The 27,399-nt window shown below is 40.6% G+C and overlaps 2 protein-coding genes and 1 long non-coding RNA gene across 8 annotated transcripts in view; 1 reads left to right on the top strand and 2 right to left on the bottom strand.

The window, feature by feature from the left end:
- The window catches only part of LOC119024199 (septin-7-like), a 55,460-nt gene extending 33,688 nt beyond the window's left edge, over positions 1 to 21,772 (bottom strand). Inside the window, exons 1-2 of one of the 2 annotated variants that reach the window (XM_037106728.1) lie at positions 21,466 to 21,772; positions 15,824 to 15,920 (exon numbers count right to left, since the gene is read on the bottom strand). In XM_037106728.1, the coding sequence (XP_036962623.1) occupies positions 15,824 to 15,920; positions 21,466 to 21,504 (136 nt within the window). In that variant the 5' untranslated portion in view covers positions 21,505 to 21,772. Of the gene's footprint in view, positions 1 to 15,823; positions 15,924 to 21,465 lie in introns of both variants that reach the window. The other variant, XM_037106727.1, reaches the window with a different exon arrangement.
- On the top strand, positions 6,505 to 24,357 carry LOC119024201. Of its 3 annotated transcripts, none has more exons than XR_005076419.1 (3): positions 6,505 to 6,718; positions 23,016 to 23,309; positions 23,889 to 24,357. It is a non-coding gene; the product is annotated as an uncharacterized LOC119024201 (long non-coding RNA). The 3 variants fall into 3 exon arrangements; XR_005076418.1 differs by lacking the exon at positions 6,505 to 6,718 and adding an exon at positions 20,918 to 21,117; XR_005076417.1 differs by lacking the exon at positions 6,505 to 6,718 and adding an exon at positions 22,014 to 22,336.
- Positions 24,358 to 24,471: 114 nt separating this feature from the next.
- ccl35.1 (chemokine (C-C motif) ligand 35, duplicate 1) overlaps positions 24,472 to 27,399 on the bottom strand; it is a 3,252-nt gene continuing 324 nt past the window's right edge. Inside the window, exons 1-5 of one of the 3 annotated variants that reach the window (XM_037106730.1) lie at positions 27,090 to 27,393; positions 26,910 to 26,999; positions 26,471 to 26,624; positions 25,274 to 25,391; positions 24,472 to 25,177 (exon numbers count right to left, since the gene is read on the bottom strand). In XM_037106730.1, coding sequence (XP_036962625.1) covers positions 25,063 to 25,177; positions 25,274 to 25,391; positions 26,471 to 26,537 — 300 coding nt within the window. In that variant the 5' untranslated portion in view covers positions 26,538 to 26,624; positions 26,910 to 26,999; positions 27,090 to 27,393 and the 3' untranslated portion in view covers positions 24,472 to 25,062. Of the gene's footprint in view, positions 25,178 to 25,273; positions 25,392 to 26,470; positions 26,625 to 26,909; positions 27,000 to 27,089; positions 27,394 to 27,399 lie in introns of those variants that run through there. The other 2 variants (XM_037106729.1, XM_037106731.1) reach the window with 2 other exon arrangements.

Genomic DNA, 27,399 nt, shown 5'->3' with positions numbered 1-27,399 from the left:
AGAACTACAGACATCACTCTATAACTTTCAGCAGGCCTGTTTAGTCCGGAAAGGGGCTTTTCTGGATATCATGATGTATATATAGAGTGTAGAGACTTTTCTCAGTCCATGGCCATTCATCTAATAGTACTTTTGGCTACAGCTAGTCAAACTGACCCACACTGGTTAACTGTTCACCAGTTTTGAAGGTGGAGTTGAACAAAGCACAGTCAAACATGTTTGTAACCGAATTAGCTAAGACATTTTACTAGCGGTGATTCTGTCATAGTGCAGTGGGAATCAAGACAAGTGCGTCATTAATCTAAGAGACACCTTCAAGCAGGTAGCGCAATTGTAGTGGAAATGCAAATCCCTGCAGTGCCGGGATGCCGTGCAGCGTTGAACATAGTAAAGCCAGGCCGGCAGCTGTACGTGGAAAAAGACATGTGTCCTAGACAGACCCAAGGTCCAAGGTTTATGGCTAATTGAAGATGTATCTGATGATGAAACCTATGAAGAAGGTCTAAAATTAGGGAATAATTGTTGCATGATGTCTAGGTGCAAAAGTGGGAAAGCTGTGAGTCTTAGACTACTTCAAAGACAACTGATTTCATGCCATCATCTGACTCACAGGACATAGGCTGTGGATATGAAACTATTTCAGTCTGAATTCTACTCCTAAGGTAATTGTGATTGGCTTCAACTACAGTAGTTAATGATAAGGAGTTTAGCCAGACCTTTTTCCAGCACTGACACAGCGCCAAAATCTAGTGAGGAGATAAATCTGGCTAAGCAAGACTATCTATAAGGTGCCATGGGAACATCTTGTTGCAACAGGACACAAGCATCAACTTGTTATTCTTGGATTTGACACTAGAGTATGGCATAATGTGAAACTGTGCATAGCTTGTAAGAATAACCTGCTTTTTAAAAGCCATAAAGCACAGCTGTGTGAACCCCATAACACATTAAACAGGGTGTCGAAACAATAAAAACAACACCTGTACGAGGTAACAGTATAATAGGAAATTCAACCATCCAGTCATTTGCCCAGGAGCAAATGCAAAACAAATAGTGAAAGTTTACAGGTGATGAAACAGGGAGTGGCGAATTACGATGACTCAGATGCCATCAGACACTGCAGTGTGTGTTGCCATTTAGGCTCAGCTCTTTCTTCACAAGATTACAATGCCCACCTCACTGCCAGTGCTGTACTAAAGTACCTGTCAATATCACACTCTGTATTTCACTGGCGTTACCATCACTCATGCATGAGACTGCAAGATATTAAACCTTCCCCTAGGCAAGTCCTCTCAAGGAATTACAGTTATTCATTGAAAAGAGATTTCTGGGTCAACTCAAAATATTTTTTTTTAGGCCTAGATAACAATGTATTAGACTGTGTTCTACTGAAAGCTATTCAAGGAAAATAGTTTAGGTAACTTGCACACATTTTGCCATTTTAGCTAAGAAATATTTCAGATATCTGATCAGCTGTCAGAAAGCTCATCTGAATAGAACAAATGATCCTTCAGTCTTGTTTGTAACACTGCTTCTTTAGTAGGCCTTATTCCCAGCAGACATGGTGACTTGTCATGGAAGGATAACAAAGGTGGAACTAATAACATGAACGATGGCTCTGTTCCATTCCATCCAGGAAACCATACAAGTGAGCCAGTGAACTCAATACCGCAGCACTGGTGGTGACATAACCGAATGGAATGCAGCCAGTATTAATGTTACCAAGTGCACCTGTGTCTTTCCTGTAACAACAAGTCAAAATGCTCCTCTGTACCTGACAAAGAGCCAATTTAGGCTCAAAATGTTACATGCTTCCAAATGAAGTAAAGAATTAACCTTTAATAAACTTACATTTTTAAAAAACTTTAATAGGGCAGATGTTTTGAGTCTTTTGTAAACAAAGAGACATCCCGATCGCTACTATTAAAAATGTAAATACTACTGCTGTTGTAGGGAGAAGATCATTAGAAATACAGGCATAATCAAGATGTCCATGCAACTTCGTGTCAACTCACTCATCAATTCCCTTTCATTACGTTAAATTTTGCTATGTGAAAAAATGTTTGAAAGGGGTAAATCTGTTCAATCTTATGAGAGTGTTGAATCAAGTGTCATTGTTCAATCTGCTCATACCAACTGTACCAACTGTGGCTATGGGTGAGGGTTGGTGGTTTGTTTGTCAGCAGGATTACACAGATTTCCCCGAAACTTGGACAAAGTCACGGTCTCAGTGCAGAATATACCCCAATAACATTTGGTGCAGATCCAGAAAAAGAAAGGTATCCAGGATTTTTTCTCACTTTTTTTAACATCATGAGACATGGCGGTTTTTTTGCATGCATTCATGCATGCATGTATCATATATATGAGGAAGTACAAAAGGGGACTTTTGGGCACTGGCCAATTGGCACTACTGAGTACCATTCTAGTTTCACATGTTTGAATCAACTATTTCCATGTTTCAACTTTTAAACAATTCCTGCCAAAACACAGACCCCCAGAAGGTTTTCAAGAATTGTCCTGACAAAATCACATATTTCTGCAGCTGCATGAAAACCACAATCCATTATGTTTAAGCATCATGGATCAAGTGGCAATTACAGTAATGTCCGGCAACACAAGGAAAGCTTGAAGATGTGCGTGCAGTTCGAGAGAACTGAAATTCGAGATGAGGAATTGCACTTAGCCACCAATTGCCACATGCCAGCACGTTCAGACTGTGGCTGGTGTGTCCCAGAGCTTCAACAGATTCTTTGTCAGGTTAACACCCACAGTTTGTTCTTTTCTGTTACAGATTACACTGAATCGTGAAACAGTGACCAGTGACAGTAGCTGGGTGAAGTTGAAATCCTTCATTCTAAGCCTTTATGATCAAGTGAGTTGTGTAGAACCGTCACTAAGAGATGAAAAGAAAAATGAGTGAGGTACGTTTCATACACCTGGGTCGATACATTAAAACAGTGTGTGTGAGCGTGTGTGTGTGACAGAAAGAAAGTTAGTGAGTACATGTGCTTGGTGTGTGTATTAATGCATCTGGTTAAGCCAGCAGATTAACTAGACCAAAGCCTTCCTTCACTCACTCCTTTCTGCAAGGTCAGTAGGCAAGGCGGTCAATCCTAAGCCTGTCAGACCATCTTATCTGGACAAACACACACACACACATGCACACGCACACGCACACACACACACACACACACACACACACACACACACACACACACACACAGCGGAGTACAACAACAACTACAGGGTAGCATGCAGGACAGACAGGCAAACAGTCTTACAATCTCAGTCACACACACACACATGCGGATCAGTGAGGAAGATAAATAAACAGATAAACAGATTCTGATTTAGTATACAGACAACTACAACTGGACTGAAAGAGATTTAAGCTCATCCAGCACTTCACTGGCTGCTTAATTCACAGACCCTGACTAGTGAATCAACGCCCTGATATGCCTATAAACTAGGTTAGAGATTTAACGAAAAAATAAGCACACAACAGGAAACAGAGATATCACATAAAAATAATTTTCATACTGCTCTATACTGTTTGAAATTTAAAAAGGTGCTGTGTGTGAGAATTGTGGTGAATTAAGAAATTGAATATTCATAATAATTATTTAATGAGCTTATAATCACCTGCACCAAATAATTGTGTTTTTGTAACCTTACAATGAGCCTTATTTATCTACAGAGCAGTAAGTCCACCATGTTGCACCACCATATTTTTACCAGAGCCAAAAAGGGACAAACCAAACACTGGCTCCTACACACTGGACATTTAAACATGTTTCACCAATGCTGACACCACAAATCAGGTGGTTTGCCTTTAAAAGCTGTTGCAAAACATATGTAAAGACATTAAATGAACTGTGCTTGTGTCACAAGTCCAGTATTCCTGAGACCTTTATAAGGAAGACTGGGATCTCTAAGGATTGTAACATATGACATAGTAGATTACATTTTTTTGGTTAAATATTTTGGGAGCCATTTCAAAAAACAAGATTCATTTATTTATATTGTAAAACTGAAGGCTGTATAATAAAATGCAAGTTTTAGACCATTTATGCTACACTATATACAATTTTTATAAATACATAAAAAATAGAGGTAGTGAGAAGAAACTAAAGCAAACTATTAGGGGTTGGAGAAATAATGGATTCTTAGATGCATTGTGATGCAGACATGGATGATTCTGAATCGATTTACAAAAGTAAAAAATCAGTGTTCTAAATGTTACTGACAATGAAATGTTGGCGGAACGCAAGAGGCGGAACTCGTAATTGTGGAAGTGCAGCACCTGGACAGTCGATGGCATGCGCATAACAAAAAAAAAAAAAACCCATGAGATGTCTGAGCGCACCATTCAACTGGCAGCCTCCGCTTTAACAAGCATTTTGGCTTCTAATAAGGTAAAGCGAAAAAGGACCTGGACAAGAGCAACACCATATGTAGGGTTCTCCCCAGACGATGCAATGGTGGCACTGCGCTGCTATACTGCTAGCACGGCGCCACTATACTCATTTTCAATGTTAGCTGCTTTGATATGTGGTATTCATTGTAAATTGTGAAGACTAAAGGTGTATTTGCATCACAGCAGAAAAAGCAAGGGTGTTGTGCTGCGTGTTCTGTGCCGGTTGGTGCAATATTTAGAACTCTAAAATGTAACAGACACATAAAACTAAACTTTTTTTATCCACATTCACACGGAATAGTTTAAACAAACCATAAAAGAACAGATAAGATGGAAAAAGATATTAAGTGCTATGTAGGCAACTTAGTATAACCATGACCTGGATGACCTTCATCAACCATAATGGTGAAGATTTTTGTTATGTGTCTACAGTCACATTAAAAGCTAAGTGAAGCAGCACCTGCATACAGAGGTGCTTTGAGCTAACTTCTAACAGACCACACCAACAGCTGAGGCTGATTTGAATGTCATTCATTAGCATGAACTTGATCATTAACCAAAGTACTGGACATATCAAAAGTTTGGGCTCACAGTGGCAGTAAATATAATGTTATTACATTTCATCTGGAGTGGATCACCAAAGTCAGTAGACAGGACAATGAAGTTTGTATGAAATGTCAGGCAGATCCTTCCAAAGGTTTATTGAGATATTTCAGTGTGAAACCAAAGTGGTGGACCAAGAGACGGACATTGTCACCCATAAAGCCAGCCAGTGTGGATTAAAACATGATCCAGATTCTCAAATGTGTGTGCTGCTTTTCTTCCCTTTAAATCAGTTTTTGGAGCGGTTTTCAGAAATGAGCTGTTCTAAAACGTATTTACTGAGAGTCTAAAGCGGGGTACACACATAACAATAATCGGTCTGATTTAGCTGCGATTTGACCCCTTTCTGACCGTGGAAAACATCTTGCATGTCTTTCATTTTTTAAAACGTTTATTTACTCTTTTTATATACAGTCTATGCTCTTTTCCGTTCATGAAGAGCCCGGTGACGCTGGGGTTGTTGCCATTGGTTACTGTAGATCACGTTTGATCTCGCGATATTTCTGGCTCGGAGGACTAGATTCTAGATCGGCCGTGAGACAGATAATCTTTATGTGTGTGGTGTCCTGTGCTGAGAATATTGGAGCACACCACACACAGTACGATCAAAGCTGACATTTTAATCTTCATGTGTGGGAGCTCTACAGATAAAAAATCTCTTAAGATTTATAAAATCCTTATGTGTGTACCCCTCTAAAGTAGCTGCTGCTGCTGTTGTAATGGTGGGCACTGTTTGATTTTTTTGATAAGTGAGTGATACCAGAGTTCTGCTACTGATATTAAAATATCTTTGAGTAGCTTGCATTTAGAAATGCTGATAAGCTTAATATGTAAGATGACAGTCAAAGTTTTTAAATGTACAATGTTATCTATTCACAATAAGCCATACAATAACTTTGCAAAATAAACTAAATTTAGTGAACTGATCTTAATCAGTATACATTTGATGAAAAAAATATATAAATAAATAAAAATAAGTGAACAACATTCATTCTGGCATTTCTGATCTGTATCAAAAAAAGGGAACTTTTTTTTTTTTATTCCCAGCAATATGCTGCCATCTTACCTTGATCCAAATATTGTATCAGAGGATTAAACCCCCTGACATAAACCTTATCTTAGGGAAACTCTGAATAGTGAATGACTGGGCATGATCGTTAAAATCTAGTACAACCTTAAAGAACTAATGCAATGTCCCACATGCAACTGGAAGCTTCAGGCTCATAGAAACCCCTCTGATGTGCTCTCCTCCCGAGCTGCTCTTGAAAAGCGAAGGCAGTGAGGCTGTTAAGTACCAGCCTTGTTGCACATCAGAAGCAGCATGAAGCAAGCATCGCTTCCTCTCTCCTCCCAGCTCCCCTCAGCTCTGATCTGACTCTCTGCTCTGTTCAGCTCTCTGCACTGGCGCTGGATCTTGCTAATCTTTCCAGGAGTTCCTATTCAATCTGCCAGTTGGACAAAGGGGCAGGAAGCAGCTTTTTCCCCCTCAGAGAGCGGTGGATTGAGAGGGAAAAGATTCCACAGTCCAACTCTCTGGTTGGGACAGAGGAGAGGAAGAAAAGAGAGGCTAAAGAAGAAAAAAAAACACCAGAAGAGCAGTTTCTGGTGGCATTCCTTCTCAGGGAGTGACCAGCTGACAGCAGAACAATGAGAGCTGCTGCCCGATGAGAGCTCATCATGGACATGATAGCTAAGGTAAGATTTTGTACATAAAACCTAAAATGACACCACTACACCATGACATCACGAAGTCTCATAAAACTACATCCCAAAGACATTCAACTTTCTTAAAACTGTTAACATTCTAAATCAGAGAAATCGTTTTTTCCTGAGCTGATGATGGAGTGAGATGTCTTGCTTCTTTCTCAAAAGTATCGATCAGGCAGCTGGCAAGATTCCTGTAGTGACACGGTAGCAACTGACAGTGTCATGGTAGAGGGCTGGGCGATATGGCCTAAAAACTGAATCTCCGATTTTTTCACACCAAACTTGATTGCCACTTGATAATTTTAATAGATTTTTTTTCCTCCTCAAGAACAAACTTCAAATCACAAAGAAATTACTGTATTTTCACGACCATAGGGCGCACTGGGTTATAGGGCGCGGTTTCAGTTACGGGTGCTTTTTCTGTATTTAACAAATACATAAGGCGCACTGCATAGGGCGCGGGCATGGTAAAACACACCAGTAAAACATGCATGCTAGTGTGTGTATTTAAAAAGGCAGCAGGAGCAAAAATGAGTTTGGTTGTGCTTTATTGAAATCCTGGCCCGGATGGAAAGATGGCACCGTTTCATGAAGCAAAAGCACCAAGACGGACCTCCTTGAAAATGTTCAATTTTCATTTCTTCCGCTAGCGTTACTGCCCTTAGTCGTATGGTGACTGTAGAGACGCTTCTTCCAGCTGTCCTTTGACCGGCAATCCATTGCTCGAGTCGGTCTTCCAACTCGGGCCATCTCGCCTTGTGTCCGCAGAAACTCAGCTGCGTCTTCTTGACCTGTCGCAGCTCGTCTTCCATCTTCCTCCACTTGTGAACCATGGATTCACTGATATTGTACTCCCTCGCGGCTGCTCGATTCCCATGTTCCACCACGTAACTGACAGCTTTCAGTTTAAACTGTGCTTCGTAAGCGTGACTCTTTGCCATTATCGGGGTTGCCAAAACAATGACGCACATACCGGCACAACGTTCTCATCTAGTCCTCTTGTTACGTCCGCCTTACAACAACAACAATAACGCCCACACTTCACACTTCAACGCTCTCATGTAATCCGCCTTACAAATTTGGAGAAAATTTGAGACGTTTAGGTGTGCCTTACAGTCGTGAAAATACGGTATTTAAAGCATTGCATTTATTTAATGATTTTATTTTAAACACATTTGTCCAGCCATTTTAAACAGTGTAGCTTTGAACTCACTTGAAAAAATAAATAAAAGCGCATCCTTTTGAAAAGAATGTGTCCCTTTTTGATAAAATGTGTTTGTTAACGTAAATTTAACATGTCAGACTGCTCGCTATTATAAAAACAGATCAGTTTCCATATTGTTATGACATAATTTTCATTAATTTTTTTATTTTCCTAAAGGTGCCTTTTGTTTACAAAAAGTATTTCATATCGCTGACGATGTGTAAACTAAATTAAACATCTACATTGCATTGCATAGTAAACATGACATGTTGGTAGATGTACAGGACAGTGTGTGCTGGCTGTCTATTTTACACATTTTTAATGAGGTAGATGAGCCTGTCTACTTCCTCTGGCTTGAGACAAGCCCTGATGTGGCTTCGTAGCACAAACCTGGGGTCAAAAGTTGTCAGCATGTGGCTGAACCTCCAGCTTTTCCACTGTTTATATGGGCACCATATCTTTAACAATATGCAACTTTCTTCTCATATGGGACACAATGATTAAATGATTCCGCCAATGTTGGCTGTTTGTAGTGGGTGTCCACAAGTGTCCCACTCTGATACATGCGTCTGTCTGAAATGCTGAAATAAATGTGTTGGTCTGTGGTTTGTTCGAGGTATGACACTACAAAACTGAAACTACAGTACACGAGACAGTGCCTTTTGAGGAATGAACTCCTGGTATTGCTGCATGTTGTGTTTGTTTCTCTCTGGGGGGGGGCGGCGGCTTGTGGGTGGAGCCCACTATGAACTGTGGGAACCCATGGAGAGTGGTGGCAGAGCCTATTAAAGAAAAATCGATTTTATTTTTTTGAAATAGTCCTAGACCACAAACTTACATTAATCGATTTTGCCTAATTATCGCTCAGCCCTATCATAGTAATTACGTCTTTAAAAGCAAACTCAGCACCAACTGAACAATGTTTGAGTGCTGTTTGAACAGAGTCAGATGCAAATGTTTAAACAAGCTTGCAGCCGGAACTTCAAGGCCCATCAAAGCATCGCACCTGACTAGGCGCCAAAATTAGAAACTTTATGAATAATATTTCCCCAAATGTCAGTGCTGTTTACACAACCAGACTTCTATTTTGGATTATTCCATTCCAAATACTTATGCCCATATTTTGAGCCTGAGGAATGATCACAATCCTCTCCACTTTAGTTCCAAAAACACAATTTGTTATGACAAGCATGCCCAGTTTCCCAGTTACACTGCTGATATTACCTAAACAATGCACTTTGTTGTAACACACATGTTAGCCTATAGAATTAACAACAACAAGATAATACAGTGTTTTTCTGTACCCACAGGCATGTTCTGCCTTCAAGTAAAGTTGGAGCCAGTTACAACTAGGACTTATTTTAGCTTCCACACAGCAAATGTAAGATTAATCGCCAGTATGAGTTGCCATTTTTCCAAGCTGTATGTAATGTTAGCCAATAACAACATACGTTAACGTCAAGTTGCTTAGAGCTCATTTGGCTGAGGTAGCAAACGTCAACAAGTTCATTGACTGGTTTATTATTAAGCCAGCTGAGTGAATGAACAATGAAATTCTTTAATGCTATTTCTTGCTCTTACCAGGGCCAGTCATACAGTCAGTCTCAACAAGTCAACTGTACCAACATTATTGAAGTGTCTCCAGAAGCTGTTTCTGACTGTTTTTATGTGATGTAAGAATGGTGCAGGATATTACTGTTAGTTATCACAGACATAACAGAACTATGAGAACAAACGTAACTATGTGTTAGCACATCACCTCTGTTACTATTAGATCCATGCTTGCGAGAGATAGACTAAAACAAAACGTGCAACAACGCAGTGATTAAAGACACAGCTAACAGGCAAGTACAACTCGTCAAGATCTGAGGTAATCGTAATGTAACGACCCAACTGTCAATGGGCATGGCTGTGTGAGTTTATACTCATAATGTCGAAATATTTGTTCATGCAGAAAGCCTCTTGTTGTCTGTCTCTAATGCAATAGTCACAATCACAATCATGGTTGGCAACAACCTGTGAGTAGAAGAGAATACTGATGTGGACATCAGTGACAGGGCAACCAATCGTAATTCTCATTGCTGCTCATTCTCACAGTGGTTTCAAAATGACATTACTCTTCCATTTGATCCCTGTGAAGTAACAATAATACTTGGGGTTCCCTGATCTGTTATGAAGAATATCAGATATATTTGTTTAAAGACCATGGAACCCCATGTACAGCCACTTTTATAACAACAGCTTATTCTAATTTATAACGGAAAATGAATGACTGCATGAAACAAATGTAAAGAACTGTATAAGAATGGATCGAATCACTCTGAATCATCCCCATTAGAAATGTATCGCCCCTGAATAACAATGTTGATGCATCTAGAAATGCATACCCCTAATTTCAGTCTGACAGCAGTGTCTAGGTGAGATTAGTCACCAACACACAGCCTGCTGCACTCAAAGTAAGTGCTGCTGGATGCCCTCACAATCTGTAAATCTGAAACGTCCCGACATAACATATTAGCGCTCATATTTCAGCCAGTCTGACCTTCTCCCCTTACCAGTCTAGTGGTAAGGGGAGTAGAATGTGGCTGATTTATTTCAAGCCATTGAAAGCAACCCCATTCTTCCCTTCACATTTCAGTTAAAGTCCAGCTCCACAAACAGCGAGTACTGCTGGAATGTGACCGAGTTACCAGCAGGTATCAGCCAAGCCATCTCGTACTCCAACATTTGTCTGTTCCAAAACTACAACGGAACAATACCCGGCCTCTGAGTCGAGCCAGGCTTTCACACTTCACTACGATGCCAAGTACAGCAGTGCTGAATCCAGCCTTCAGTCTTCACTTTCACAGCCTGCCTTGTGCTGCTTCTCAAATCAAAACATAATCAGCGCTTCTGTCTCTCTGTTATTTTAACACTGCTAAGTCTTTTCTCTGTCACTTCTCTGCTACACTGGATTGTTATCATGTTCACAATCATATTTCATGGTCCTTACTTTTGGTTAATTCTGCATTTGTTATTCTCAGTTTGTTCTAAGTCTGTCATAATTTCCTAACAATTCACCACACAAACTATATACAGAGCCCCTACTGGAACACTAAAGTTGCTGACTTCACACTTAACAGTAACAGCTCTCCAAATTTCTTTGACCTCATTAACCTTTTAACCTCCCTCTCTGACTGGACACACACTTGGTGCTGTTGCAAAGATAACTGGATCAATTCAGTTGCAAATAACAACAACACAGGACAAAACCTGATTTTATACAGTCATCTGGACTATAATCAATATGGTGGCTGTGTGCCTGGTGGCAGGCAAAATTGTATAGTGATGACGAGGTTTTGGGAACCAATGTAAATGCAGATTGTTTTGTTATTCTAAATTCTATTACACTGTGCAATCAACAATAACATCATAATAATATGTTGAATTAGAAAACTTGTCTATTTCCAGATTACACCTCCTCTGTTGAACAAGTATTCCACAAAAAGAAGACTATTTTGTAGACAGCTATGTCACAAGGCTAAAAGGTATAAAAACATCTTTTGGTAATCTTATAGCAAATAATAAAAAGAAACATTAAAATATTCTAAATACCGTAAAGCAATGGTGCCCACAATTTTTTCAGCTTGCACGCTACTTTTAAAATGACCAGGCAAAAATGATCTACCTACATGAAAAAAATATACATACACACCAAGAGCTAGGATTTCTCGATAAAGTTTTTGAGTGACTGAAAAATGAACTCTCCCCGTGTGCGTTCTTTCATGGGCAGTAACGTTAATAGCTCCTCTTCTGTAGTCATATCTGTAAACAAACACCATCCAAGTAAAAACGCACAACTAGGCTGTATCGCTGGTGTCTGTAGACTTGTCTAACTGCAGTGAGAAACACAGTCTGCAATGTCTCTCCGAAGCTGCTGTGTCACATCCTCGGCCATTACTTCACAGCACCGTGAAATTGTGCTTCTTGATAACTGAAGAGCTTTGATTGATGATAATATTTCTAGTTTGTTTAAAAAATCCTGACACAAGGAGGCAGTTGCCTCAATGAAGGCCTCTTTTATCATCTCTCCATCTTGGAAGGACCTCTTATGTAAAATGACAGAGTGACTCACCAGTAACAATGATTTGGTGGTGGCCTTTGCTTGTGAATTCCGCTGTATGAAAAACGACTGTTGTCCGATTAACTGTGATTTTAGCCCCTTCACCTTTCTCTTTCACAGCTCTCAGGGAAGTCAGTGTCGTACTTTTTATGAAAAGTTTAAAGTGCCTCTCAACATTTCCCTTCTTCGGAATAGCGATGGTAGTTGACAAATCAGACAAATGCACTTCAAAAAAAGACAGTGTCCTCCTCCCATTCTGCATGTTTCGGGTTTTTCCACTTGGTTCAGCTTGCCCACTCATTTTTTATATCCCTTTTTTTGTTGATATCGACTGAAGCCGCTAACCCGGTCACTTAGCTCCCTGGAGTTTTGCAGTAGCTAGCACGTGTGCGCATGCATGGTGACCAGTGACCTGTGACAAATGACGGGTACAAGAGATCTCAGACTGGCCGTCCAGTACGTCGATCAAGTGAATTTGGAGATTCATTCATTCATTCATTCATTCATTATCTGCTTCTTGATCTATAAAAGCAAACTGGATTGTCACGCGATCTACCTGCCTACCTTTGCGATCTACCGGTCGATCGCAATCGACTTATTGGGCACCCCTGCCGTAAAAAAACATAGTTCTAACTTTGTGAGCAGCTTTGCCTATCCAAACATTGAAAACCACATTTAACATGTAGTTGCACAAATGTTTTGCTGTATCACCTACTGGGATGACTGGGCCTTAACCCAGGGAATAAAAGTCATCGTACAAACTATGTCATTTTGTATCTAGTAGTTTTCTAAGCAAAAATATACTGTAATGTGTGTGTGTTGGGGAAAGCTCATGGCTGTTCAAATCCATAGTGGGCGTGGTTGGCATGTTGTCATAGTGGGTTGCCCAGTTGTGTTGCCGAGTTGCTTGTTGTGTGTGTTCAAAGTAAATAAACTGCATAGCTCTGGAGTTGGAGCTTGCCAGCGATAACTCCTGCCTACTTCTTGCTACAATACATTTTCATTAAGTACTCTTCAACTCTTTCTTGTTAAAGACATAGAGGTTAAGTCAGTTTTATCAACCGTCAAAATGAAATTAACCAATATATTTTGTCACAGCATCACAGCTTATAGGCTTGTAAGGCATGAGGCATTTAGAGTTGGGCCCAACAAACCCCAGCTGAGAAGAAACCTCCCCCTGATCCTCTTCTTTCTATGTCTTCTGTGGTCTGGGTGCTGAACACACTGTTACGCCCCTCACATTCGTTATGTGTGAAATTTGGATCAGCTGGGGTATGCAGGGCTGTGAGCCAAGAAAGCTGGGAAGAGAGACAGAGGGGCCCATATGTGAGAGGGCCTGAAACAGGATCTAGTTGACTGTGGATCTCTCTGGTTCTCTCCCAGGCCATCACTCGGCTGTCTTTGTCTCCCTCCTGCTACTTGTCCACAGAGGCTGTTTACTAAACAGGAAGCTAAAACCCCAGGCTGAAATAATAATGTTTGGAAGCCTCTTTGTGTTAATATCGTTCTCCTTTCACAGAACTGACTGGGGTCACCACAAGATACATCGAGTAAGATTTATGACCTTATAAAATATTTTAATGGTAACTGGAACCAAGGCAAAGAGCAACTTAAACCCTAAAAAACCTGCCAAAAAACAGCCAAATCAAGAAACACAAGATCTAACTGTCTTAGCTTATTCTTTTTTCAATTCCCCGTTGTTGCCGATAGAAAGGGGGCTTAGGCAGTCATAGTCAAAGCTATGGGACTTCAGACTGAGAGCCACAAAGGCTGTAAGAAAGTTGGAAAGTGAGAGAGACAGACAAACAAAGTGTTGGTTTTCATCTTTTTGCAGGATTTGTTCACAATTAGAAGAAACTCAAACAGCAGCAAATACAGCAACATAACAAGGTAGTTACAAGGTAGAAGAGTTCTGAATCCCAATATTTTACACTACTCAAAATTAGTCCAGGATATTTTAGTGTTTCTCTGGATAGTTTAGTCCTGTGACATATCTGAATGTTCATTTTGTGTTTTGAGAATATTTTTGGTGGCCGAAAATAATGTGACACATTTCATTTGACCTGTATTACATATCCGTGCACATATGCATCCATATCCCAATATCCCCAACTCATTTTGGGTAGCGTACTTTGTATTAATTGTACCGTTGCACTGTGCACAGTTCACTTCATCCACAATGTCTGCACTGAAAACGTGACGATCAATTTTGATAATCTTACAGCTGAACAGCTGTGCAGAACTTCCACAGTACAATCCATATCTGTTCATTACTTGTTAATTACAGGCCCCATTCACACGGGGCATGGTTCAATATGTCAATAGACAGCAGAAGTGAAACCAGATCATCCAGGTTCTACTCCAGAAGTAAGAAAACCTCATTCAGTTTCTGTTGACATATGCAACAACGGCAAGACCCAACAAACCAGCCTTTGAACAGTCTTTGTCAACAGTATGTCACGTGGCCATTACATTCATATGGAAGATCTATCACTGTCTAACTCTCAAACTACTGGATATTTATGTTAGAAAAGTACTAAAAGTTTCTTTGTGGGAACTGTAGTTTTTTTCGTGCTCACATAGTACTGATTGTTTAACGTTGTTAAAATTCCCAACCGCAATATTAGTAGTAGATGTTGATTTGCTTTAAAAATGGAGAGTAAACTTCAGGAAGAGGCCTCATGTTTTCAAAAAGACCACTGGTGGACCAAGCTGGTGAAACACATGCCAGCCAAGACGAGCTGCCAGCTCTGTAGACAACACAATCATGTGTGTTTGTGTTACTGGTGGGCTATATGACCTAATAATAACACAATATCTTTCAATTTTGGATGTTGATTGTGTGACGCAAATGCGTGTGAAGTATCACACCTTCTTTGAAGTTTTTCGAGGAGTAGCCTGCCCTGTTCTTTTATGTAAATATGTCATAATAAAACAAGTAAATGGTATGTAAACTTATCAAAAAGAGACATGGGAGCGTAATATGCATTCTCAACAGCAAACATTTTGCCAAAAAATGTAATGCGGCCTTTATTACACTGTATAGAAGAACAGCAGTCAAAGACTGATGTGACTTGTCACAAGATATGTATTGTATGGACAAGTAATAGACAACAACTCAACTTTTGAAGATTACTGTATTGCAAAATCCTTGCTGTGACACAAGATCACATTTGATGACTATGACACCAGTGTATCGCCCACGCATAGCTTGTGTGTGTGTGTCCATGCAGACAGCCAAACCCACAGTTCCTCCATTTCTTTGTCGACTTCCCTCCATCTGTAATGATGTTAGCCACATTCTGTAACCAAGTTCATTCATACTTGAACCAACATCCTGCAGCTCATTTCCAAATCAAATCATCCAGAACACACAGATGTGTTATTGTGCGTCCTGGGGTTAACAAGAAAACTCTCCTGGGAAACTGTGGGAATCCGGCTTTAACAACAAGTACTTTTCACATGTGCACATTCTCCGTCACTGAACAACATGGGAGATGTTTTCAAATCAAGGCCACGCAGGGCATCACTGCTCTGCAGAAACTGATTTTTAAATTGTCAACTTGTCATCCTGAGCAGCTGAGTGCACTGGATGCCAAACATGCTTTACCTCCTTTCAACCTGCACTGATGACCCACATTCACACTGAAATGAAAACACACATAGACAAGCAGATGCAGACAGATGGGCAGGTGTGCATACATTGGTTTGGCTTGGTCTAATACACTCATACTGCCACACATTCACATCCTCACTCATGGGACAAGTGTATAAGTTTCCAACTTACCAACAACCATTAATGTAAACTCAAACCCTCTTTTGACCGACTTCCGATACACCTGGTTGGGGAGGTTGGCGAAGCCCACATAGCCCTCCAGGTTCCGCTGCTGAAGGAAAACACACAAACACTTTCTGTTGAAGCAAGAATCACACAGCTTGAATGAATAATAAACAATACAAGATGAGCTCTGAACACACACATGCATGTGTGTGCAACACAAACTCCGTTACTATGTTTTTTTACGAGTGTAAAACCCACAGTTGTGAACCTACAATTAGTGTTTTTGTCCTGCAGCAACAGAACCTCTTTGAAGAGAAGTGCAGCTGGGATAAATACAAGAGGAGAAATAGGCTGTCTTAAGGGGAAAAGAGGTGAGGGGAGGCGCACTCACAGAGAGAAATATAAGGCTTTAACTGAGGAGACAGGAAAAAGGAAATGGAGTCAACCCTTGATCAAACCAGATATCTAAAAAAGAAAAGTAATCCAAGCCAACAAATAAAGCTGGTTCCTCTTTAAACCTGAGTGGAGAAAGACAAGGAACCACAACCAAACAAATTTAATCCTACATGTTGAATATTGTCCATCCCTTCCATCATGTAAGACAGGCCCTCGTGAAGGCAGACTTGCTCACTCTCAATGCCGAGGTATCTCTTCATCCTTTGCTACCATCCCCATCTCTCTGCCTCGCTCTAACTCGCAGCCTGCTGTCAGATAACAACCCCCCTCCAATCACTGTGCACGCTACGTGAGGCAAACACAATTGATTGTTGGCCTGCCTGCCTGCCTGCGAGTGGCCTCTCAAGCTCTGTCATGCATGGCACTGATAGAAAAGTGCAGTTCTGCACTGATAGGTCTGCTGAAAGAGCTGGACTCAGATCTGACTCGGACTCCCAAATGAACCTCTCCTTGGTTGTGACAACATAAAACAGGTCACTATGAGTTCATGTCCATGCTACTGCAGATAAATTTAGATGACCAATGACTGTCACATGTAGGTTTCTGTACTACCAGGTGCAACACTCTTATCATTTTGTTGCACTTAATATTTACCGATGAGTGTAAGTATATTGACAATGTACCACCATTACAACATCACAATCATACATTGTCAAGTTGTCATGGATCCAGTCAGGAATAGTTAAGTTACTTGAGAGATGTTATCTGTTATTCATCAAAGGTGTTGTGTAACTACCCCCAAACCTCCAAACTGACTTGTCACACAATCTGTTATTTACCATGTGCAGAAACAGAAGATTGTGGTTTATTTGGCCAGCCCATGTTTTGTATATATTTACTGACCATAGCTAATAGCTATATTAGCCAACAACACAACTTCATGCCCTGTCCACAAATCCTGTCCGGTGTCCAGAATTTCATTGAATATGTCACAGACATGTGAAGAGAATACACTATACATTATAAAAGACAAATGTCATGAGGAGAGATGGGGCTGGCAGTAACAGCACTGCAGAGATAGCCACCTCTCTAAACTTCCTGTGTCAAGCTCCCAGACCAGCTTCTCCTCTCCATTCTCAACATTCCTTACAACCCTCAGTTAAAAAACAAACAAACAGCAAACAGGTCAAATCCCAAATTGTGTAGACGGTGTAACTTAGTGTGGTCCAAAAATGCTGGCTTAGTGAAAGGAAACTTGAAATAGAGAAGACACTATTCAACTGTAGCACATTTGTATGAACGCTAATGGCGCACTCAGATTTGGCCCCGTTGCTCTGTACCTTGCCAAAGCACTATTGGGGTCGAGCATGGTTAACTCTTGTACATATATGATAACATCGTAGTGTGGTGGCAGAACAATGGAGAACAACACAGAGAATGTGACTTTACCGATTTTTTGCAGCTTATTTAGTCTCATTTTGATCATATTCCTGGATTTCTTGATTATTCAAGGTGGTTTAATATGCATGATTAAACTTGATGTCCACGTTGCGCACCTGTGCTTGTGCTCGCGAATGAGCAACCATTCTGTGCCGATGCACATCTCTTCCAAACGTACCAGGTTTAAGGAAGTGTACAGAGCAGTCACAATAGTTACACAAACTGGACCAAAAGCGAATCAAGCTTTTCTTATGATGTAACATTTGGAGAAACTTGGGAGGAGTCACATAGCAAATTACAATTTTTCACAGCCCTAATCCCAACTCTCACATTAATCTGGTATTTCGTAAGCATATCTTCAAGTGGTGCCCTGAGATGAGCCAATAAATCACTATTGGGCCAAGGAAATTTCTTTGTACTCTGCTGTGTTTTGTCTGCTAGTGTTATTTGGGCACAGCAGTGATTGATTTTTGGTTCAGACAATGATGAAGGGCAAATTACTCGAATTTGCCATACAACAATGCATCATTAGCAAAGAGCAGTTTACAATACATTAAGCTAGCGGTTTCTCATTTTAAGATGGTGCAGGCCAATGCTGAGACCCGATGAAATTACAAACATTGCATTTAAAGTATGCAAGTGCTCTCTGGTGTCTGTGGACAAAGTTTAGCCAGGAGTTCAACAAATTCAACAGAGTGACACATCTCTGTCGCAGATTGTGTCATGTCAATTTCAACAGTTTCATTCTCAGTTAGTCTTTTAATTCATATCAAATCAATAATTTAAGTAGAATAAATAAACAGTTTTGGACCAAGATATTTGGTATTTGGATTAAGTAACTTGTGAAATCTAATGTGTGGAAAATGTTGTGGTCTACACAGTAGAGCCAATATCATTGGCTAATATTGTCCACAGGAAAGAAACAGATGCTCAGGGTTATTTGTAATTAACAAATTTCCAGTAAGGTTTACTGTTTCAGTGCACTGATGTCATTTTAGACAATAAAATGTATAGTTAAACTGTAAATCATTTTGCCTCAGATGCACATCTTTGTCACAAGCATTTGATAACCACATTAAAGCGGTCACTGCAAAAAACTATGTGTACAGCCAATATATCAGAACAGAATTTGTCTTTTATCTCTATAAAAATATTGGCATTGGCTCCAAAAATGTAATATTGGTCAGGCTACAGTCTACAGCTGTTATTGTAATGTATTGTTATTGTATATCAATTTATAGATCCCTACACAAATATACATGTTGGATTGGACTTGAATTGGCAGATATTCAATATCAAAAAGGACCTAGATCGGGTCCAAAATATCTTGATCTCAACTACTAACAACAACAACTTAGCCTTGTAGGCACATGTATGAAATACTATGTGCTTTGATTCCCACAGTGTCCAACCATTGCACAATTTCTTAATATTGTTGAAAGACAATACATTGTCATGTCAGGATGTCAGAACTGTGATGCTGAAACTGTTGTTAATAAGGAACTTCTGTCACACCACACTAGCTGAACAACCTTCCTCTATATATTATACATTCCCCACAGCTGAGTGTCAATTTAAGAGAACTCTAGCTTACACGTCAACATCACCAGTGGATGTTATGGACACGCCAAATGTGGAAAAATAGGAAACAATCCATTGGCCTCGTCAATACTCTGTGATGCATGCAGGCATATCTACTCTGAACAAGCCTGAAGCACTTTCCACCATTTCCATGTTTGATCCACCCACATAAGTTTTGTATGTGCTAGTATGCATGTGTTACATAAGATGCTGCCTCTGATGGTCTGGCCACTTGAGCTGTAGCTGCACTGTGTCCGGTATAGGTAATGTGACACACTGGGTCAGTCATTTCATCACGAAGAAATGATCAGTGCAGGTTTACAGTGTTTAGCCAAAACAATGCTCTGTGTGCGTGTGTGTATGGGAGTCTTTGGATGAAAGGGTCCACTACAAGGGTTAAACATTGTGTGTGTGTGGGCGTGCACATGTGTGTGGGTGTGCCCGTGTGAATCTATCGACATACAGTGTGCATGTTCATGTGCACATGAATGAAAAACCCCTGTGTCTGTAACACACAATGGGGTTTGTATACAAGAGACACACACGACTGAAACATATTTCCAGCTGAATACTGTTTGTTACCACCATTAGTAATATTGTAATACTTGCAGTTGTGCAATGGCACTAACCCCTGATCCAATGCATTATGATTAAGATGGTACTTTTTCATAAGAAAGTGACTAACAGAGAGAAAGACAGGCAGGGCAAAGTAACAGGGAATGTGAGAGAGGAAGGCTAGTCTGTTAATGTTAACCCCTCCCCCAGTCCAGCCAGTGGTGATAGTAGCTGCCTGGTTCACTGACATCATCTGTACTGCCAAGTCCTCCCCCCTCATGCATTCAGCAGCTGATGCTGAGGCCCGCTCACTGCGCCCATCAGCTGATTTAAACATTCAGTTATTACATCTTGAATATTAATTATGTATTAAATACTGCATCACTCAACATTGCAGAAGGAGGACAGAAATCATGTGTGAACAGAGTGTCTTTTCTTTCTTTTGTTATTTTTAGCACTGAGCACAATGTGGTTACTGCTCCTTCACTACTTCTCTTGGTACATGCAGTTTATGCCCACCCGCTCAGTGTAATACCAAGGAAAGTCAATGCCAATCCCATCAGATTGTATCCCAAACAGAATCAGCGCAAACATAATGTATGCTATGTTGTGTGATGAGTAATCAGTCACTGCTAAATATCAGTGTCAAAACCCCTTATCAAAGCAAGCCAGATGTGGTCAGTCAGCTGGGTTCATCTTGCCAATGCAGCTGTTCAAACGGTCAAACCAAACCCCATTCAGCATCTAAGCAATTTGCTGAAGACTTGCAAATAAGCACATAAATGTAATTTAGCGAAATGGTTTAATAAGTCACACTGTACATGGTTCAGCCACTGTTATGATGTGTATAATGCAAGCAACGTTTTGTCTCATTTAACTGACATTTTCTGTGATTTATATTGATCGTTATACTTCGAGGGAACATGGGACAAGGGAGCAAATCTCATTTGGGCTCTGGTGATGAGAGCAAAAAATAAGGCTACCTCCTATGTTATATTAAACTACATACGTTAAGTAATTAACTAAGTACATTGTCAAGGTCGGTGTGAAAGCCCGTCTTCACAATAATTTACTGTGACCCGTGTCTGTCTCCACAGCGAGCCATAATAGAGACCACGTACGTGCTGCTCTGCTCTGCTCTGGGTACCCTCAAGCCAGCTCCCCTCCACGTAACAGGCATTAACGTTATAGTGTTACCTTTTAGTAAGTAAGGACCAAACGGTAATTTAGGCCCAACACAGTACCCACCACACTGAACAAAAATGCAAAGTATGTTATAGTACCACCACCCACAACGTCGATGGCGCGGCTGCACAGAGATGGGAAGCGTGAGTCATTTTCAAACGATAGCCTTTAATGAAATGCATGTTGTTGGTGTTACACGTTACGCCGAAGTTATCAGTAGACTTTATCAATTTGTAATTTGGTGTGAGTTAGTTTTCTATCCAAGTATCTCTTTTTGTAGGTATGCAAAATATCCATAAACGGTGAGATTTCCATAGGAGCTTGGCGTACAGACATCTCCGTGACGCTATACGAATGGTCGGCACCAGCAGTAAAGAAATACGGTTAAACAGGGTATTCCATGTGTATTTCAAATACTGGCCTATCGAACACGCACGTACTGTTAACAGTTGAACATTGGTATATCATATTTCGAAGACAAATGGACTTACAGCGATGCTGGGAACCGCGGTCTCTGGTCGTTCGATCATTGTGCTATGCTGTCACCACCCAGCCTGCAACGGACAGTCACCGAGGCATAAACTGATGAACGTCCAAAAGAATGGCGGAGCGGAGAGAAACACGCCGTATTTCAGCCCCCAAAACCTTAGTCTGGTGTTCGCAAAAAGAGGCGAGGTGCGTATGAAAATGAATGAATGGGATTAAATTACATATGGCCGCTCTCGGATACTACTACCAGATGTAGTTCGGTGGAAAAAATGTCCCAACTGTTTTTCCTCGGGAGCAAAACAAGCAGACTTTATACATGATACATCCGGTTTAACTTTTCATAATAAGACACCTATTTGAAAATGTAGACGTTCTCACATCTGCACAGTAGCACGATTGACATAAATAGGTTCAGCTTCAAATATGCATAGTTAATTCCCACATATACACGTATCTGAAATAGCAACAAAACAGAGTTCAGTGTCTTATGGTTAAGTACAATGAGGGCTAACGATGATAGAGCGAGATGTAGGCTTTCATTTTGAAAGTATAAACACTGGACTTCCGGCCTGCGACTAGCTGTGTCTGACCAGCTTAATGCACCTGTAGGGGGACCTGGACCCACCTTCCTATTGGTCAAACAGGGACTGTGGTCGGCCCCTGATCGTGTGTGTGTGTGTGTGTGTGTGTGTGTGTGTGTGTGTGTGTGTGTGTGTGAGGCCTTCATGTGCTGGAAGCTGAAATTCGCTGCCTTAAAACACCGCTGTGAACGGCCTTACTACAATGGACAAGGCGGTAAATGCGACCTGACAATTTGGCCAAGCCATGGAGTATCAAGTGAGACAGAACTGTGACTGCCTGAACAGCCATACAGTTAAGTAACCGTAGGCCCTCCTTGACACATATCTTATCAAAAAAAAAAAAAAAAAAAAAAAATGTGGGCCAGCATTTGGGTTGAGCATGGACTCTGATGAGTCTGAGGAGCATACAGCAATGCATTTATCACATATGACAAATATGATATGAATGCGCTTGTGGTCAAGCGTTTGTGGAGGCTGGGGTAGGACATTCAGTGGTCCACTGGCGCGCTCTAGTGGCAGAAAAAGCTACTACAGACTGACCAGCAAATTCCTTCACAAATCAGAAAATAACAAGGAAAATCAATCATTCTTACTTTAGTTTAATATATATGCTTATCACCTGTGCTGTTGTCCAAATGTGTCTGTAGGTGAACAGCATGTTTTACTGTGACAATAACTATAACTAAACTATCTAAAAACCGCTGTCCAGTCCAAATGTTATGAAATGCCGTTGAATGTAAATATCACTTATTACAAAAGTATTCATAAATATGATTCATAAGCATATAAAACAAGTGTATGTTTAGAAATGTTTATTTAAAATAAAATATATGTAGCATTATTATGTATTGAGATGACTAAAGTAAAACGTTTGAGTCACGTATTCTGAATTTGTAAGTACATTATGTTATGTAAGTACTGTATATTTTAATTTACTTATTTTACTCACTACTTGTGTTTCATTGCTTAAGTTAACTGGCACTGGCAACCACCAATTGGGTTTCTGAGAATGGCACAAGGGACCAATGGCGTGGTTTTGACGGGTGGGGCCTACCACCTGGCAGAAAGTTTAAAGATGAGGAGACTGCTGAAGAAAACGAGGGAAAAGAATGCAGAGGCTTAGAGGAATGAAGATACCTGCAGATCCATGACGGTGGTGTACGGGGTGTGGTGTGCCAAAGAGACGTCCACTGCAAGGATGGTGGTGTGGTGGTGAGAGGGAGACTGACAAGCTGCCACCTTTCTTCTGCTCCACTGGATGGCAGGTTTTTAAAGGCTCTTACTCTGGATTTTAATATTATTTTAATATGTAATACTGTAATACTCATTTTGACCACAAGAGGCAGAAGTTTGCCACTACTCGTGTCCTAAATAAGATGAACTTGGGGGACTCCAAACACAATGTGCATCTATTTTATGTTAACAAGTTACGTCGAATGACTGACTGTCATGATCCTTTTCGAGGATTCCACCTGTGACACTCAACGGGCAGATTAGCGCCATGTTTGACATAATCCTCGACAAAAGAAACATCGCAATCACGTGACATAACTTGTTAACATTAACTTGTTGCATTAGATGCGTGGAGTGCAGAGAGAAATGAAAACTCCCCTGTGCTCAAACACTATTTAGAACATGAATAGTGGCAAACTTCTGCCTCTTGTGGTCAAAATGAGTATTACAGAAAGAGACACTTGAGCCTTAGCTCCTCTGGAAAAAAAACAGAACGTCTAAGTGTATTGGGTTGAGCAAGAATTCAGCTTTTTGATCTGTAAGAAGAGTAACATGAATGGTTAATGGAACTGCATTTATATGCCACATTTCTGGTCTACACATCCAAACAGCGATGGCAGAGGCTGCTGTGCAAGGCGCCAACTTGTTCATCAGAGGCGATAGGGGGGCTCACATTCCTGCGCTCATCCACTCACTCACTGATGGAACAGCCGTCGGGAGCAGTTGTGGGTTCAGCATCTTGCCCAAGGACACTTCTTTCAACATGCTGCCAGAGCCAAGGAACATCACTCTTCTAATTAGTAGATGAGCTGCTCTACATCACACCTCACCTCAGCTACCCTAATGTGGTATATCTTCCTCCAAAAGTTACGTAGTCCGGCTTTCAAATGATTCTTTGGCTCAGAAGGTAGAACATTATTGTTTCAGTCCTGCTGAAGTGTCCAGTGTTTTCAGACAGATGCAAAACCCTGTTAATCTAGGGCTCAGAATTTAGGAGCACTTTAAAAGACCGTGGCATTGAAATGAAAGGTGAAAAGACCAAAAGAGATCTCAAACATTACAGAGGCTAATATGCCGTGCCTGGTATTTTTTTTTTTAATGTCTCTACAGTATGACATTGAAAGGGTTATTAAATAAATACCAGGATATTTAGACAGTACACAATGACATAAAAAAAGAACATCAGAGTCCAAATTTGGGGGGATTTGTCTTTTTTTTTGTTTTAATTCAACAGAATCAAACTAGTAGCATAAGCATACAGAAATAAATATTTTTGTCAAGTTATGGTACCTGTCTGTACAAGAAACATCATTTTATACAGAACAAGACAAAGAACTCACAGAGGATTAAATAGCAAGGTAACTAGCTTATACTCTACTGACGACTGAAGAGGTGGAGTTTGGAGGCATTTCTCTTGTTTTTAAGAAACGCAGGTTTTGTAAGTCAATTCAAACTGACACAGTTCACAGTGCTAACGGTCAGACAAAGATGTATTGTTCCGTATGTGAAAATTAAATCAGACAGGTAGAAAAAAATGACAACAGAAAATGGTGTAAATGTCAGTATTCAAGAAATGATAACTTTTTTTTTTTGTTCATTTAAAATATTGTAAGTAGGTGGTAGTACTGGTATATATTTTGCTTATGATTGCCCTGTGCAGACCTTATGGTGGCGATAGTGACATATTTGTAGTCAACACTTCCTTAAAAGCCATAGTTTAAAAAGTTGCATCACATCATCACCAGATTTTCTTCTTTTGCAGGCTCTGGAATGCTGTTGCCACAGTTACAGGTTGGATCCCTCTCCTGGGAGGGATTTGCCATCCAGGTAGCTGATGAGGTCCTTCACCCAAGTGGCAGAGGGTCTGGCACACAGCTGACGACCTGCCACTGTCTTGAACCTGGGCACACGTAAACAAGACAAGTCAGGTTCAGTGCACTCATGTACAGACGCAGTGACGTTGTGCTATATCTCTCTAAGCTCTAAGTGCACTTACAAGATGGCGGGGACGGGGCAGCGCTGGCTGGTCTTTTGGTAGCTCACCACTCTCCCTTTATGCACAGGCTTCTCATTGAAACTCTGGCAGCACTTCTTTGGTCCAGCACCACGCATGCCTGCAAACAAACATGGACAAATGAACAACCTATAAAAAAAACACACAGACACATAGACGCCATGCCGTGTTCCTTTTCTTTGTTCCCTTTTTAATTTCCTGTGGACCTGCATGAGGCGAGGTCTGGTACTGTGTTTTTTTTTGTTTGTTTGTTTGCTGAAGAGATCGTGCCATTGTGAAGTTGTTCCACTGTGAAATGGAAAACAGCTCTCACTCTGCTGCTGTGATTAACACTTTGATATTTTATTGATTGGAGAAATGTCAACGCTCTTTCACACAACCACTGTACTTGATCCTGGATCGATCCAATCAGTGGTAATATTAATATTCAAAGATGCATCACTATTTTTTCTTTTCTTTTTTTTTTTCTTTTACAATGTGGTGATGGCTTTTTTTTGTTGTTGCACAGTTACATATTTACACACCCAGATAATAAGGAACAACACTGGCGTTCATCTGAGTCATGTTTACGGCTATACGATGAGTCTACGTTCAATATTCCCGTCTGTTTTAACTCCGTCCCACTGTGTTGGACCGTCAGTTTATCAGAGCTGCCAGGAGTCATTTTCAGTGGAGGATGGCGATATGAGTACTTCCATTTTCCCGCTACTTTATACTTGCACTCCTGCTCGCTTTGAAGGCAAGTATTGTGCTCCACTACATTTATTTTACAGCTTTAGTTTCTAGTGACTTTGCAGATAGCATGCCACATAAGGGCGAAAGTAACACATTTATAATGACCATCAACATGGTTATAATTAATAGAACTTTGGTTAAAAGTTATTTGACTGTAAACGATGAAATACTTTATGAGCTCTTGGTTTTTGGTTTTACCAGACTAACATGTTAACACGATCTCTTTACGTTGCCTCAGTCATGACTTTTTCAGGATCTTTACAACGTGTCATCCAAGTATTTGGGATCCCGAATTCCATGTGTCGATGCCGTTTTCTGTTAACCTATTCATTTTCTGTTTTACGGCTGGCTCGTTAACTGGCCACACCCATTGATCCATTTTACAAAGCATATTTTTCTCTCTCACTCATCGATTGAATATGTCATTGTCAAGCTCTAGCTTACCTTCAGTCACAGTGATGACAGCCAGCGTCAGCACAAACACAGCCAGAGCGAGACGAGGAGCAGCCATCCTGAAGTCTTTGTGTTTAGCAGTGGGTCAAAGTGTCAGTTGAGCTGTATCAGTCTGTTCTCTCTGCTGTGTGAACCTGTATTCCACCTGCAAACACATTTATACGGTTCAGGAGAAACTGGGGGAGACCCGAACTCCATCACGGAATTTTGGTATGACGTGTCATGTCTGACATACAACTGGTGCGAGGGTGGTTTTCCAGGGGTGGGAGTTTCATATGGGCTTTTTGTGTGTGTCATTTTCACTTCCCTAAACAGATTCACTGATGAACATTGTGATCAGCTAGAGAAATGAGGAAGCACAATTCCCACGTAAACTACATTTCGCTTGTGTGCTTGTGATCAAACCTTCTGTACTTTCAGATTGTCTCACCTCCTACACATGACAGCTACTGTCCCATGAGGTACTTTCTGCCAGTCGTTTTATGAATGTTTAATTCACCATTGCGAGTGAAATAGCATTCTGCAGAAGCGGAGCGCAAACCAGTACAGTTAAACATAGATATCAGACATTAAAGGAATGGTTCAACAAACGCAGTCATTATCTACTCACCCCCATACCAATCGAAGGATGGGTGAAGTTTTGCAGTCCACAAAACACTTCAGCAAGATGGCGTTGGGTTACTTTTCAAGACAAATTTACTGGGCTAAGCTGAAAGGGTTATCCTGTCTGAAGTGGGTACAAGAGCTCAACCGTTGGCCGAGGGTCTCCAGAGACTCAGATTAAGCCGAACTAGAATTATGGAGTTTATACGTATATTTCTAAAAGAGCTCCACATTTACTTTGGCTAGTTTATGTCATGCTTCTTGTATTCTGTGTCTTATGTCTCTTGTTTTATGTTTTGCTTTCCTTGCGTCTTAAG

Source organism: Acanthopagrus latus, chromosome 8 (assembly GCF_904848185.1).
Source record: "Acanthopagrus latus isolate v.2019 chromosome 8, fAcaLat1.1, whole genome shotgun sequence".
Taxonomy (NCBI): domain Eukaryota; kingdom Metazoa; phylum Chordata; class Actinopteri; order Spariformes; family Sparidae; genus Acanthopagrus; species Acanthopagrus latus.
Note: the sequence above shows the minus strand (reverse complement) of the source record. Positions and strands in the feature narration are given on the sequence as shown.